The sequence below is a fragment of the Cyprinodon variegatus genome, unplaced genomic scaffold, assembly GCF_000732505.1.
Source record: "Cyprinodon variegatus isolate N-32 unplaced genomic scaffold, C_variegatus-1.0 Scaffold552, whole genome shotgun sequence".
NCBI classification, from domain to species: Eukaryota; Metazoa; Chordata; class Actinopteri; order Cyprinodontiformes; family Cyprinodontidae; genus Cyprinodon; species Cyprinodon variegatus.
Genome location: NW_015151005.1, coordinates 105,420 through 119,777, shown reverse-complemented (window position 1 = coordinate 119,777; position 14,358 = coordinate 105,420). Strand labels below are relative to the sequence as shown.

The window sequence follows — 14,358 nt, the reverse complement described above, 5'->3', positions numbered from 1 at the left end:
TAAAATAAAAAAGGTTAATTTTACACTCGACTATGTTGGTCTATTAAAATAAGACGCAGTGAAATACTCTCAGGTTTTTGACTGTACCAAGACAAAATTCAAAGGGTATGAACACAATGTGAATTTTGGTATGTTATTTTATATGTATTCTGGAGAGAGAAAATAAAAAAGTATAGCTCCACATTTTGAAGGTTAAAGAAATAAAAGTTACTGTACCTTTAGAAATTTGTAGAGCAGGAATGTAAACCAGTTGGTCAGCATTTTCTCGGCAACAGACTCCGTCCTACAAATAAACACAAAGCACATGTTGAGGTTTATTTCCTGCACTCTTAACAATATCATTCATCATTTTTAAGAAATTTAACAAACAGGCTTCTGCTTGACAAATATATTTGTAAAGACATGAACTGAGGGAGCGAATGCACTCACTATATGATGAACTTTCAAACAATCTTTTGACTGCCATTTATGCTCAGGCACGCCAAGGGCAGCTCATGTGCAAGCAGCGGGGATTTTAATATGCAATTAAAAGCCTTTATTTGATCCCGGTGGATTGATGTTGTTAGGGGCCCGCAGTGGCTCTGTAATAACACTAGCCTCATTATCAAGCTCTCCCTTGCCTATTCACTGGACTAACACTCGATCCAGCCACAATAGAAAGTGAATGAATGCATCTGCCTCTCCTTCTTGGCCTGGCATCTATGCTCCACTGGTGTGGTAAAATAGTCTGTGTGTATGCATGTCGACCTGGCCAACAGTGTGAGTGATCTCGTGTGAATGAATAATAAGCATGCATAATAACAGCGGTGGTGGCAGGAGGGGAAAAGGAGAGGCTAGGATCGGATATCCTTTGACAGCAACCCTCTTGGTTAGCAGCGGGAGTGTGTGGGTAATAATAAACACACACCCCTGCCTCTGTTTAAAATAAGAGACTATCATAGACATCAATATTTCAGGATTAGTGTCCATTGTGCCCATTTGTGTGTGCAGTTTTTGTCCTTGGTGAGTCGGCTGCCACCTGCAGCCCTCCCTCCCTTCACCATTTAGGCTGCCTCTTAAAAAAGGCCTGCACACTGCAGCACAAGGGGGAGCAGCATGTGCCAGTGGGGTAGTCTGGTACCCCCCCACCAGTGCTGGCACAACACCTGGAGGGGATTAACTTCCTGCCTCTCACTGTGCCTCCACTTTTATTTTTTCCTGTCCCGCCCTTTCCTCCGTCCACGGATCCAAGGGTCAAAAAGGTCACTTTTCATCTTTTCTTTCATGTGTCCTTGCTGACTTCCTCGATCCCCCCCGCCCTCTCTCTTTCCAATTGGCTGCCCTATTCTGGATCGTGTAATCGCGCACACTTCCAAATCCTCTCCATTTTCACAAATGTAGCCTGTCAGGGATGAAAGAGGCATGGGAGAAAAAGAGGAGGGAAGGAAGGAAGTAAGGAGCAGTAAACGGAAGAAAGAAAAGAATAAGGAACAAATAGCTTGGCTGAATCTAACCCTCACAATTCGTTTTTTTGAAAACTTCCTTTTATTTAGTCACTTCCAATAGACATTGTGTGTTTTCTGTTGGGCCTTTGTGCCCAGACAAGTGTGCGGCAGCTTCAAGGCTAGTGTGCAAAAAGCACAAATTAATCCCTCTGCGTATGTATCCAAAAATTACCCGTGTGCAGACTACTTTCTATCACGCTTGTGTGTGTCTGTGTGAATGGCAGCGGGTGCCAGCCCAGCAGTAATAAAAAGTCTTGGCACAATCCCACCGTTTCGTTTATGCTCATTCTCACTCACAGCACTCTCTGGTGGGAGACGTTATAAAAACAGCCCTGTGATGGATCTGTTTAACATCTAACGTGCATGTTTGGTATTACACCTTTTAAAACAATCTAATCCCAACCTCTCCTCAGCTAATAATCCAAACACAACAACCTATGTTTGGGTTAATCCTTTGAAATGTCCCATGTCTGGCATGGTCAGGCTTTGCCCACTTGGCAGTAAATCAGAGGACCAGTGGAAGCTTGGAAAGATCTTGAACTGAGGAGCGATGGGAGTATTTAAATATCCCTTATTAAAGAGGTTGTCATCTTTCTGGTAGGAAAATCGCAGAACCTCAGGGTCCTTGGAGGTTGTGTTTCTGCTTCATTGTTTAATTTCATTTGTTGTTTTGATGCAAACATTTGCAGTATATTTTGTGATTCCCTGTCCCTTTAGCATACATTCAAAGTCCTAAAAGTTTAATAATCCATAATGAGAAAAAATCTTAACTAATGTATTTTATTTTAGGTTACCTTCATTTAATATACCTATAAACTACTTTTATACTAGTAAAACCTAAATGAAAATTAGACAAACTTTAATTGTGCAGACCACCAAGGGGTTAAAGATGTATTATAATCAGATGTTGTTGATTTTCTGGTGTCTAATCGACAAAGATGGGCTACAAAAATATGACTATACAATTTTTGTATTAATATTAAATCTAAAATAATATTGATCACTTTTTTAGCGGTGCCCTTCAAAGGCTTTTGCAACTCAGTGGTTTATCAATAGGGTGGCCAGCAGACAATCAGCTGTTTGCAGTTTTCCCAGCTGTGGTTGTAGAACGGCAATAAGATAATAAGGTAATAAGTATGAAGCACTAACCAGCTGTTCATTTTCTAACTTTATTTTTCTGAAATGTAAAGAAGGGAAAAGTGTAATGTCCCCCTTAAAGCTCAAGGGAAGTGTGTGGCAATTTATGTTTTCTCTTTATCCCACTAAAATACCTTTAAAGCTTAGTGACAGATACTTAATATTGGGTTTTTTCACATTTTTTCAACCTTGCTTCAATGGTGACAAACTCATGCATCCTGTAAACATTAAAATCAAGCGGGAAAAAGTTTAAAACAAGATCCTTTCCTGGCCTTGTCTCAGCTGCAAAGCTGACTATTTCACTTTCTCCCTCTGGCTTTGCCTTGGTAAAGAGGGTACTGCAAGTCATCCTGTGCCATAATGTCTCCCAGTGAGGCCCTGCTGTTATCACTCTCTTGCTGATGCACATGCTCAGACATCTTTTCATTGCCCACACTAAAAAATTAGGACCAAAATAATTTCCAATAAACAAACATTATCCATATGGACCTACAGCGAGGCCTGTCCACCTGCATGCTGATTGGGTCTCTGAGCTGGAAGAAAATGCTTTGATTAACACATAAGCATATTGGGTCCTCTTGAACATAGTTAGCACTAATATTTTGATGCCTTAACAGCAGCCAAATAAAGCTAAAGATGGACGGGAGGATGTTTAGCTCACGATGTTCAGTGACAGAAAGAGCAAGACGGAAAGATGAAGCTTAGAAAGAAGTTAAAGGAGTAGAATGCAGACAGCAAAGCGACAGATGGTTGAGGAAGGCTCTCGTTAGTTAGCTTGCCTGGTGGTTGTGCTTCAGCACAGGTTGAGATGGGCCAGATGGAAGGATGTGAGCTTGTGTGTGGAGAGAAGAAAGAAACGCACACACAGATTTCTTAGAGGTATTGGGTAGCTGTGCTCACATGCCGTGCCAGAGCTCAAGCACTTTAAGCATTGATTTAGCAATTAAGAAAACAAGGAATGGGAGGTAAGAGAAGGGAATATGGATTGAGAGAGTAAGTATAGAAAGTTATGACTGACAGTATATATGTAAAAGGTTGAGAACTACTATAGCAGACATGTAGAAAATAAAGGATGGTAACACAAAAATGGAAGAGAGCACAGAGATGGAGCAGTTAAGGAAAAATGTAAACAAGGGGAGGGAATTCTTTCCATTTTGAGGTTCCAGTTCTCTGTATGTATTCTGACTATTTTTATCTACTAACCAAGGACATACCAGTCAGTAAAGACTACAGGGTGGGATCATATATTAAATCTATGCTGGGTTGGGGAAAGACTAAGCAGCAACTCGAGGGGGAATAATGGGATGCTACAATCTGATCATTGGACATTGTCATCATACAGTATGTAAGACAATTGGGAAATCAACCTGAATGTGGGTGTGACGTGAACATGTGTTTTCCCTTATGTGCATGCAGCCTGCACTGATATTTTCCCCAGGTTTTCTGCCCCTCTGCTGTCATCAAAGAGGAGGAATGTGCTTTGCATTCTGATTCTGCCTGTTGTTGATCGGTCTTAATTTCCATCCAATATGCAGAAATAGATGTTCAGAAATAGCACAAACAAGCCTTGTGGCTCATGGAAAAAAAAAAAAAAAAACCATCAAAGGGCTGACTTCACAGCTTGTCTCCATGCCTCTTCAGTATCTAACAAAGCTCGAAGTGTCTCTACTGTCCTTGACCGCCTCGCTGTTTGAGCTCTTTATGCCATGCCTCCTATGTTCGATCTACTGCCAAGATTGCTTCACTTTTTAAAGACTGCACTAAACTTGGTGAAATCAGAGCGCAATAACAGAGCTTTGCCAAATAATTCCTTCCTGTAGATGTTAAAGTTATTTACTCTTCCAGGCAAAAACAGAATATTTCATTAGAGGTTTACGCGATAAACTGACATAATTATGGAGGGAAAGTGATAAATGCTATAAAATTATACAGTTACAGCATCTACAGGTGTTCTGAGAGGTTTCCAGCCTCCAAGTACCCTGACCAGATTCCTTATCCATGGGCAACATAACCCTCCCAACATCACAATAATGCCAGAACCACACAGGGATACCAGACTATTGTTCAACAGGTGTTAAGAAAGCTTCGGTTCAATAGCAAAAGAAAATGTACATATGCCATACAGCTAAAGCCGGAGGAGATCAGAGAAAGGCAGGTTTAAGCAGGACGTACCAAAATATTTAATAGTCATCGTAGAAATCTATTTTCATCAGTCACTTCTTTGTATGTTTATAATTCTGCATTCAAACCGTTGGCCAAAAGTGTAAAGTGAAGCTTTTGAAATAATCTTACAGAGCACAGTAATATGGCTTTAAACTCATGCCGCAATACCAACCAGTTTCTGGCCATATTTAAACAAGAACAACATGCCCCTGTCACTTGGACAGCATAGTGAGTAGCATACATTTCAGCCATATTTGCGACGTTGTGTTTATGTGCTTCTATTTATTGGTGGAAAGTGTTTTCAGCCAGAGGGAGATTCTGAATTTGAATTGAAATATAACAGACAACTTAATTTGTATCATGCCTGTCAAATCATTTTTTTGTTGTCAAGGCTGGACTGACAGCCTGTGAGAAGGAAAAAAAAATACGGTGTGCATATATGTATGCAGCCGTCTGCACAAACCACATACACAACAACCTTAAAGGAGCTGGTTCACTCTCATAACCGTAATCATGATATTTACCACTCACTGCAGGCAGGGAAGCATAATCACATACTGTGCTGTGTTCAAGTGCATGCCATTCAGGCTTTGACTACAAATCCAAGGGAGGATTGTGATTGTCTCAGAGAGCCAGGCATTTCTAATCTTTTTTTTTTTTCTTTTTTATGAATGAGTTTTTCTTCCCTAATAAGCAATTTGAAATTGGATTCGCTGCTAATTAATTATAATTATTTTGCTAATGATGTGCACAGCAATGCGCTCTGGTGTTTCTGACTCTGAGCCAGTGATTCAAGGTCACAGGAGTTAATCCAAACATGTCACAGAGAGGGAACACTGAGAAGCATATGCAGCTTTTCAGTACTGAGAGCTCGCATCATCAATGTAGGCCTCTATCCCTCACCAAGAACAGCCCCCCCAAAAAACAAATCAGAGGTTCATATGCACTCTTCTGGTAAAACCAATCCTTAGATGTATACTTGGAGTCACTGTGATGCCTAAAATATAAGAGCACTCTTCCTCCCTTGCTTTGCAGCAGACAGCAGTAGATCTGCGGTTAGGACTGACTAATATTATAGAAAAACAAACAACAAACTGCAGGAAGGAAAGAAACTCCAGAACATGTTGATGCCATCACCCTGTTTAACTGCAGGTATGGTGATACATTATTATATTATTCCTGTTATAATGTAGACATTGGATGTAAATAGACATCACAGCTTTCTGGTTAAGTCTCAAAGTAGGTGCATCCAAACCAAATTTTTCCAAGACTAATGTGCACATGGTTCTCTTTGGCCCAAATTTTCACCCTTAATTAAAATTAACTCACTTATATGAGCAACCCAGCAACCATCAAGGAACATGCTCAATGTCCACAGAGCAGCAAGTGTCCCTCAATCATGGACTGAGACGTTATGAGAAAAGAGCAATGGCTTCAAAATCTATGTCCTTAAGTTATGGTGAAATTCACAGCTACCTAAAAACATGTTGGTAGATGTTAGGCTGAGGCTTTTACATCTGTTTGAATTATTTGAACACAAGTCTTGTGTTGGTGTGCTGTGAAACCTATGTGACTTTAAGGTGTTGGATGAAGGCCCATTTCTTTAATGGACGCTATTCTTAATAACTACTGTTTATGTAGGGTTAATGCTTGGGACTAGTCAATTTTAACATCAGCAAGCTGCTCAAAAAGCAAGAGATTCATCAAACAAAGTCATAAATGTCTTTCAGCTGTGGGGATGAGGCCACCTGTGAAAAAGTGCTTCCTACAAAGTCCTCTCTCTTACGGCACACTAATTACCTGCGAAGCAGCAATTTAGGGTGATTTTTGCTTTCAAGGTTGCGGTCTATGAGGTCAGACAGCAGGTGCTTCAGGACATCAGTGGCGTACTCCAGCTTGCTCTGCAGCACGGTCATGATCAGTGAGGCAACGTTGCCACGGTCTCTCATGGAGAAGCCACGCTGGGCCTCCAGAGTGCGAATAAAACACAGCAGGAATATTTTGTTGTTAATGAGCTGGCCAAAGAGCTTCAGTCCCTTCTCAACCTGCTCCTGGCGGTAGCCTGGCACCTGGGAGGAAACAAGAGAAATGAAAAGAATAAGAAATTGCTGGCAAAAGGTACGAATTCAAAGTGGGATATTCAAGTCAGTGATACATAAACCCTAATTAGTCACAGACCCATTTGAATGTATTATTAGCTTTCTGTCTTCAGAGTTAAACAATGCTTATACCAATTTATTAATATAATATAGTGATCCCTTAAAGATGTTTGGAAAAAGCAGGATCACATAAAAACTTTAGTTTCTATCGGACAAATGTGCAAATGTACAGTTTCTTACCTAATCATCAAAGAGCAATGAACACAATAGTTCTTAGAAATAAAGGTGAAAATGGGGAATAATTGAATGAAAAGAAAAAAGGAGGAACCTAGGGATACGAGGAGTCTAACATTTTCAGTCTTTTGTCAGGTTTCATCTGAAGGTTAAGAATAAAAGCCAGGGAACACCAAGCCTCAGTGGGGAGTGTTTATTATTGCAATGGCACCGTGTTCCATATTAATACGAGTTGGAAGGGAGTGCAGTGCTGTGAATTCTTCTCATCTGAGCCCACACCATCCCAGCACTGTTTATAGTTGTAACTTGCAGAATGTGCGTCTTTCCCCCATTTTTTTTCTTAAACAGCACCTTAGGAGATTAGGTTTTTTTATCTGTCAGTAGCACTCCGGGTAAGACAGCATTGCTTTGCAACCAATGCAGCTGTCAGCCCACATATGTTCCGTCTTTCAACCTTTCCTTGAGGTGGTTGTAATCTGCCGGGAGCTATTGTTGAGTTGAAAGTCTAATTTTATGCAGCTTGTCAGAATGTGTTTCTGCGTTTGCATGTGTTTGAGTATCAGTCGTTTGTGCATGCAGCGTGAATGCAGGTTTTCATTTAAAAAAATACACTTTTAGGCTTCTAGTTCCAGCTTAACATTATATCATTCTTTTAACTAATCTCTCTCTTTTTTTTTTTTTTTTACTAATCTCTACAATCATGGAAGAAAGAACTGTAAAATATAGATATAATATAATATATGAAAAATCCAATATTTGAAAGGATAAATTAAATAATCTGTTAACAGTTTTCAGAGCCATTATTTTTACTTTAAGTTACATGAAACCAAATAAATAATACTTAAGTGTTTTGCTGTAAAATGACAAAATCCACAAAAACAAATCATGGAGCATTAATATTTTAGAAAAAAGTACTGCAATTATTTGACTTGAAGATAAACCCCTCGCTTTAAATGCAGCACATAAAATATTAAAACCTTCATAAATATTTAAGTACAAAGAATTTGTCTATGCTTAGGTAACCTCAAAAAACTTTCAGCAGCTGTGGGATTCTTTCTACTGCAAACCATCACTCGACTTTAAATTATTCGATGCATCAATAACAATTAGGTGGCCATCAACAACCAAGGATAAGCCAACTAGTTTTTCGATCACGCACTCTTCCACATGATACTCTTCATATAGTTTGATATTTATACCAATTAAAACATAATTAGTATGGCTTATTAGTGGGAAATTCTCATCAGAGACAGGATAGTTAACCTCTGAAGGGAGTGAAATAGGGGCCCATCATTCTTTAAATAGAACAAGATGGCTTGTTCAATTATGGTTGTCTATCAATGTCACCCTTTAGGATTAATGACTATGTGCTTTTTTCCCGTTTTGAATTTCTCCTGATGATTGAGTTTTAATTTGTTTTTAGGGAAAGGAAGAAAAAAAACTCATCTACCATCTCATGTCATTTTTAATTATTAATGATTTCACAGTTTTGAATTGAAGTCAGGCACGTTTGCTTTGAAATTACTCTTTTGCCAACTATCAAAGGGCTTTTGTTTACTAGATAGCAACAACAGCCAACATCTGCGTTAATTTCACCTACTGTGACCCGCCACATTGTTAATTTGTTTGTTCGTTCTGATCTCATTTCCAAAGGGCTAATTGGATTACAACTGGTGTTTGATAAAGACTGGAGAAAAAGAATCATAAGAATTTTTGCACTGTGGCAAGGACATAGATTATGTTAAAGATTAAGTAAAAACAAAGTTTTTCCTTTTTCTGCCAATAGGATCTTTTGAGATTTCACCAAATAGCATCACTGCAAAGAATCTCTGTGAAGTCTTCTTGCCTACCTCCAGATCTCTCAGTACAGGATGTTCCTCAATGCCTGGGAAAAGCACCCTCATGGTGTAGGTCCTGTAGTCTAGAAAGGGGATTCCGGCACCATCTAGATCACTGGTTAGCTCATGAATGTCTGTCTGAAGCTCTGCAAAAGCTGAAAAAATAAATGTACCCTTTATTACACAAGGTTCTTCAAAGATTGCAATGTTGTCAATAATATATTATAATAATATATGGCAAAGCTTTACCCTCTTTGCACTCTAATGCCACACGTGACTCAAGGTTGTCCATTTGCATCTGAAGTCTCTTCAGAGTCAGGTCGCTTTCACGAGACTTCCGCTTATAGGCGATTAGAACCACGACAATAAAAAGAAGGAGCAAACCACCAGCTGCACCGATGCCGATGATCGCTGTGCTGCTGAGTGGGCTGTCGGACGTGATGTGGACCACACCTGGGGAGAATTCGATACCGCCAACACGTGCCTTATCACAGAGAAACACAAAAGAGGCACAGTTAAAATGATACATAAAGACTTTCAGGACATTCTCAAAGCCAAACCTCAGTATCACTAGTGATATTTTCAGATTATTTTTTTTTATATCCAGCTTTGAATATAAGATCTGCAGTTTCATATGGAAATTATGGGAAATATTCTAACAGGACATAAGGCTGGAACTGACAAATGGTCAAAGTAGTGGTTGGTTGGATGGAGAGGTGGACAAACTAGTGTCTGCATTGACTGCATTGGATGGATAAACTAACGTTTGACTGACTGGCTGAATGGGCATACTCATGGTTTGCTGGTAAGTTAGTAAGACAAAAAGAGGGACAAACTATTTCCGCATTCATTGAATGGAGGGAGCAACTTAATGGTTTAGTTAAATGAATAGAGGAAGAAACTGATGGTACTCATTGTGCAGCAGGAAGCAGTGACAAACGTATAACTGAGATAAACTGATTAGTAGAAATTTCTAGACCTTTTCACAGATATTTCAGTCAACTAATAGAAATTTCATTTTATAGTGATCCAGACTTGAAAACTACTTTCAAAACTGTGTGGAAAATGCTCTTAAATATCACTTTTACAATAAAATTGAGATAGATAATTATCAAAAATCATGCTGAACCCAAAACATTTAAAAGATTCCACCAAATACTCTTTCTTAGAAGTCTAAAAACAATTTCCATTGATCGAAACCAAAATTCAGACAAACTTATAGATTGAAGTGTCTACAGACCTCTGTAGATTTTACTGTAATGCGTTATCTTTCCTAGATGTGAGTTCAGGTCATAATATCTAAAATGTTTTGCTCAAAATGGTTTGTCTTGAAAACCCTTAATGGAATCCATTGAGTTTTCTTTGGCTGTAATTCTTCGTATTACGATTGGATTTGTTTGTCTTTGTCTGCTTGTGGTTAACAACAGGAACCACGTGGCTAATTAGAATAGAGCCACATTCTGTATGAGAGCAGACAGAGGGATGAAGGCAAAACAAGGAAAGTCTGTCTCTAAATCTTTCAATTGATTTGTAAGACTGTTTCTCTTGAGCACAGCTTACATATTAGTTTGTGCTGTGTTACAGTACCACTCACCAGGACTTTATGGCGACCAGTCAGGTTGGGTGATTCACATAGAAGCTGAGTCTCTGACACCGTAACCATACAGGGTTTATCTCCAATCAGAACTGTGTAATTTAATTTTCCATTCCCACTATTAGTTGGTGGAAGGAAGTTCCGTCCCTGCAAAGACAGTTTATGCTTTATTCCTCATCAGAAAAACTGAAATGTGCACACTGTAAAACTCGGCCAATTCACAGAACAAACACGCAGTCATTAAAAGATTTTTATGTGAGCAGCATTTGCAACACATAACATATTGACTTTACATCAATCTATCAGGAATTACAGGAAAATGTGAATGTGAGATGTTGATCATCTTACTTTCAGTATGATGGGTGATCCAGGTTTAAGGTCTAGGACTCCAGAGGTACTCAGTGGCTCAAATTCAGGATTAGGGTAGTAGATGAAGTTGGTGCTGTTGAGGGCCATCAGGGACTGCACATCATCCAGTTTAAAGCCAAATTCATCAGGCTTTTCTGGTGCTTCTTGGTGTCTGGCCAAGCTTATGGGCAGTTCTGGGACCTGGCACAGCATGGACGTGGAGCTCAGCACCTCACATAGCTAGAGGACAAAGAAATAGAGCAATTATTCCAGGATTCCCAGTTCATAGCTCACTTTTCAAACTACTCTCTGTTTCTATCAAAATCTACTACTTTCAACTGAGAAATGCTTAAAAAAAAGAAAAACTCACTGATTCCTTGTACATAAACATGGATGACTCAATGTGACCCCTTTGTTGAGTCGACAAGCTTTAGACATGACTATTTTTTTTTTCTATTTTCTATTAAGGAAGAACAAAAACATTTTATAAACACAGAGTAGCAGAAATATTAATCGTTGATCCCTTGGAAATATGTTTACAATTAAAACAGTTTACTCTTTGTATATGTATATGTTTTGAAAATAGCAGCGTTTAAGTATCAAAATTATTAAAATACATTTTGGCCAAGTTCCTAATACACTTAAGTATTGTAAGTTTAATATGCTTAGGGGATTTATTTTGACCCAAGGGGAACACAACTGAAACATCAAATGTTCAGTTCATTTTGTTCATTGATTTATTTCTTATGATAGTGTAAATCCAAAGAGAAATATAATGCCCTCATCTGAGGCAATTTTTTTGGACTTGTTAGGCATTGTTATGATGGGAAAACATTTTGAATTAATAGATACTTTATATTTGCTATGTTAACATGAATTATTGGTAATTAACAGTTACGTCAAATGCAATTTGATCATAAAGCTGTGGCGAATAGAATGGCACAGTAGCTATACAGCAAGAATAAAATCAACTATTTTCTATTTAATTTTAAATAAGTGGAATTCAATAAATTGTGTGTAGATTTTAAATATCATGAGTTCACACTCTCAAGGCCAATCAGATGTTCAACATACTGGATCTCTGGTCTCACAGCAGCAGAAGACCACAGCTGGCAAATTACAGTGGCTAAGTGGGAAAGGGCACAGAGTGCCAACACAAAAAGGCTACAGATGAAAAAGGGCGAATTTTGGTAAATTATGATGATGATCACAGTTCTTATCATTATGACATGATTTTTCCAATATCATGCTGCCCCAACTGGGCAGATTAAAATGTTACCTTACAAATAGTTACTGCAAACATCCCTTTAATTCTAAGTCTGCCTCTGACTGACCTCTGTTTTAATTTGCTACAAAGGCTTTTCCACTGTTCTTCCTTTTCCCAGGAAAATATTTTGGATCTCCTATCAGTAAGTCATGTACAGTAGGGTTGATTCATCCTCAGTCCTTCATTTCCGACATTAAATTCTACGGATAAGTCAGATTTTAAAGTCTTATATAGAACCTGTTGGGAGTCACATTTCAAAGGGAGCAATAAAATATGGTACAGGTAGACACAGAGTGCAGTCTCATCACAAGCAGACAGTGATGTGTAGAGGTTCAGGAGTGATAATTGGGTCTTACTTTACCTTCATTACCCTCCACAAAGACCCCTTCACTTTCTCTTAAACTGTTGTAACTCCTTGTGATCGTTCCTTTTCCCTCTTTGGCACAATCTCTTCTTTCTATGTACCAACATCAATTAGCCAATTCTAAATTTCTGTCACTTGTTCTGTCCTGCTACCTATATTGCTGCTGTGGTCACTCATGTGATATATGAAACTATTTCAAAGAGTTGCTCCTTATTCTAAATCTAAAATGAGTTTTACCAGCAATGACAGATTGATCTTTCGCTGTAATGCCCCATGCACCTCTATATCCTGCTTATGTTTCCATTCCTCTCTGCCTGTCAGGACGCTGACAAATCAACCTGCAGAACAGGTCTCTCTCACAGACATCTCACATCTCCACAGTAACCTCTGCCATCCAGTCATTCAAACTATTCCCTGTCACTGTAATTGGCTCCTTGAACATCAGGCTTGACAAATCCGGCAAGGTCTTCAGGACATCACTGACATGTATAACGCAATGCTATATGTCAGGTACAAGGAGATGGATGAGGAAAGAGAAGCAACACTCCCGTTTTTGGAGAAACGTCACTAAGAAGGCTTTAGAAGTCCATTTCATTTTACTTTCCCTTCTCATTTATACCCATCTTGATTTCATGCTGCAGCAGGAAGATGTGAAACAAACTAGATGGCGACAGAGTTACCTTGAGACACAATGCTCAGCTCATGCGAGTGGGAGCACAGATGCTAAACGCACTGCAAAGTCATGCTCAAACGGACCATGAAGATGGATAGCGTTACCACCTTTTGTTTCCTTCTCCTTTCAGTGAGATCAAACAACCCCTTATATGACTTTCACCATCTTTCCGTGAGAAAATTAGAGATTACAGCTACTTCAGCATTTTTACAAGTATATATTTTTTCCCTGTTTAAAGGAATTATTTAATGAAAAGCTTTTGGGGGGAAACTAATCAAAATGTACTTCTTACAAGACATCGCTGACCATGTATTGTTATATTTGTAGCTTTAAAGAATAAAAAGTGACTTAAGAAAAATTAATTCTTAAAAGATTCTTTGTGCACAGCCAAACACCACACATGTTTTTTTTTAAAGAAGGACAGACATCTTTCAGGTCTGATTGGAGCAATAACTTACGTTGAGCGTCTCGTGGCTGTTGTATTTGGCTCTGATGAGTGGAGTCTGAATGATGTCCAGGTTAGTTCCTGTTACAGTCACTGGAGTGTGTCCGCTGTAAAACAGTTAACAGCTTTATCATAGGCTGAGAGGTGTTTTGAAACAATCACAATGCGATGAACAATACCTGCTAGAGAATTCACATTCTAAGAACCTTTTTATTTTGTCATATTACAACTCCGTGGCTGCGCACATCTAGACAGAAATAATTGGCTTTTCTTCCTTGCAATATAGCAAAGTCAGATTGAATCAGATGGAAATAAATTTTTTTTTCATTCTTACCATAATTGTTCTTAGTTGCTAGATGTGGACTAGGCTATTTTAATAAATTAAAATGCTGGTTGTTGATCTCTTAGAAGGCAAACAACCCCCTGCAGTCCTCAGTCGAGATGTTTTGATGAAAATTGAAGATTTGTAAACTTTTTTTAACGTTTTTATGTAGGCAAAAATCATTTGGTTTCTTCCTATCAGGAGATCTCACATTTTCGCTCCTTCATAAAGCATAAATTTGTTTACAGTTGTCCGATCAAGAGATATTCAACCTGAGCAGTAGATCACTGCAGCTGCTCCAATGCACCTCTTAATTGTTTCTATTAATCTCCGATTATTGCCCATTGAACCCAGGCTTCCAGTTTAACTAGGTGACCATGTCTTGGTAAG

General features: G+C 38.8%; 1 protein-coding gene across 1 annotated transcript in view; it reads right to left on the bottom strand.

Annotated features, from left to right (window-relative positions):
- The window catches only part of LOC107095492 (plexin-A4), a 121,742-nt gene that overhangs the window by 34,509 nt on the left and 72,875 nt on the right, over nucleotides 1-14,358 (bottom strand). The window contains exons 15-21 of the mRNA XM_015391615.1: nucleotides 13,660-13,753; nucleotides 10,898-11,137; nucleotides 10,550-10,696; nucleotides 9,205-9,439; nucleotides 8,968-9,110; nucleotides 6,585-6,853; nucleotides 217-283 (exon numbers count right to left, since the gene is read on the bottom strand). Coding sequence (XP_015247101.1) covers nucleotides 217-283; nucleotides 6,585-6,853; nucleotides 8,968-9,110; nucleotides 9,205-9,439; nucleotides 10,550-10,696; nucleotides 10,898-11,137; nucleotides 13,660-13,753 — 1,195 coding nt within the window. The remainder of the gene's footprint in view (nucleotides 1-216; nucleotides 284-6,584; nucleotides 6,854-8,967; nucleotides 9,111-9,204; nucleotides 9,440-10,549; nucleotides 10,697-10,897; nucleotides 11,138-13,659; nucleotides 13,754-14,358) is intronic.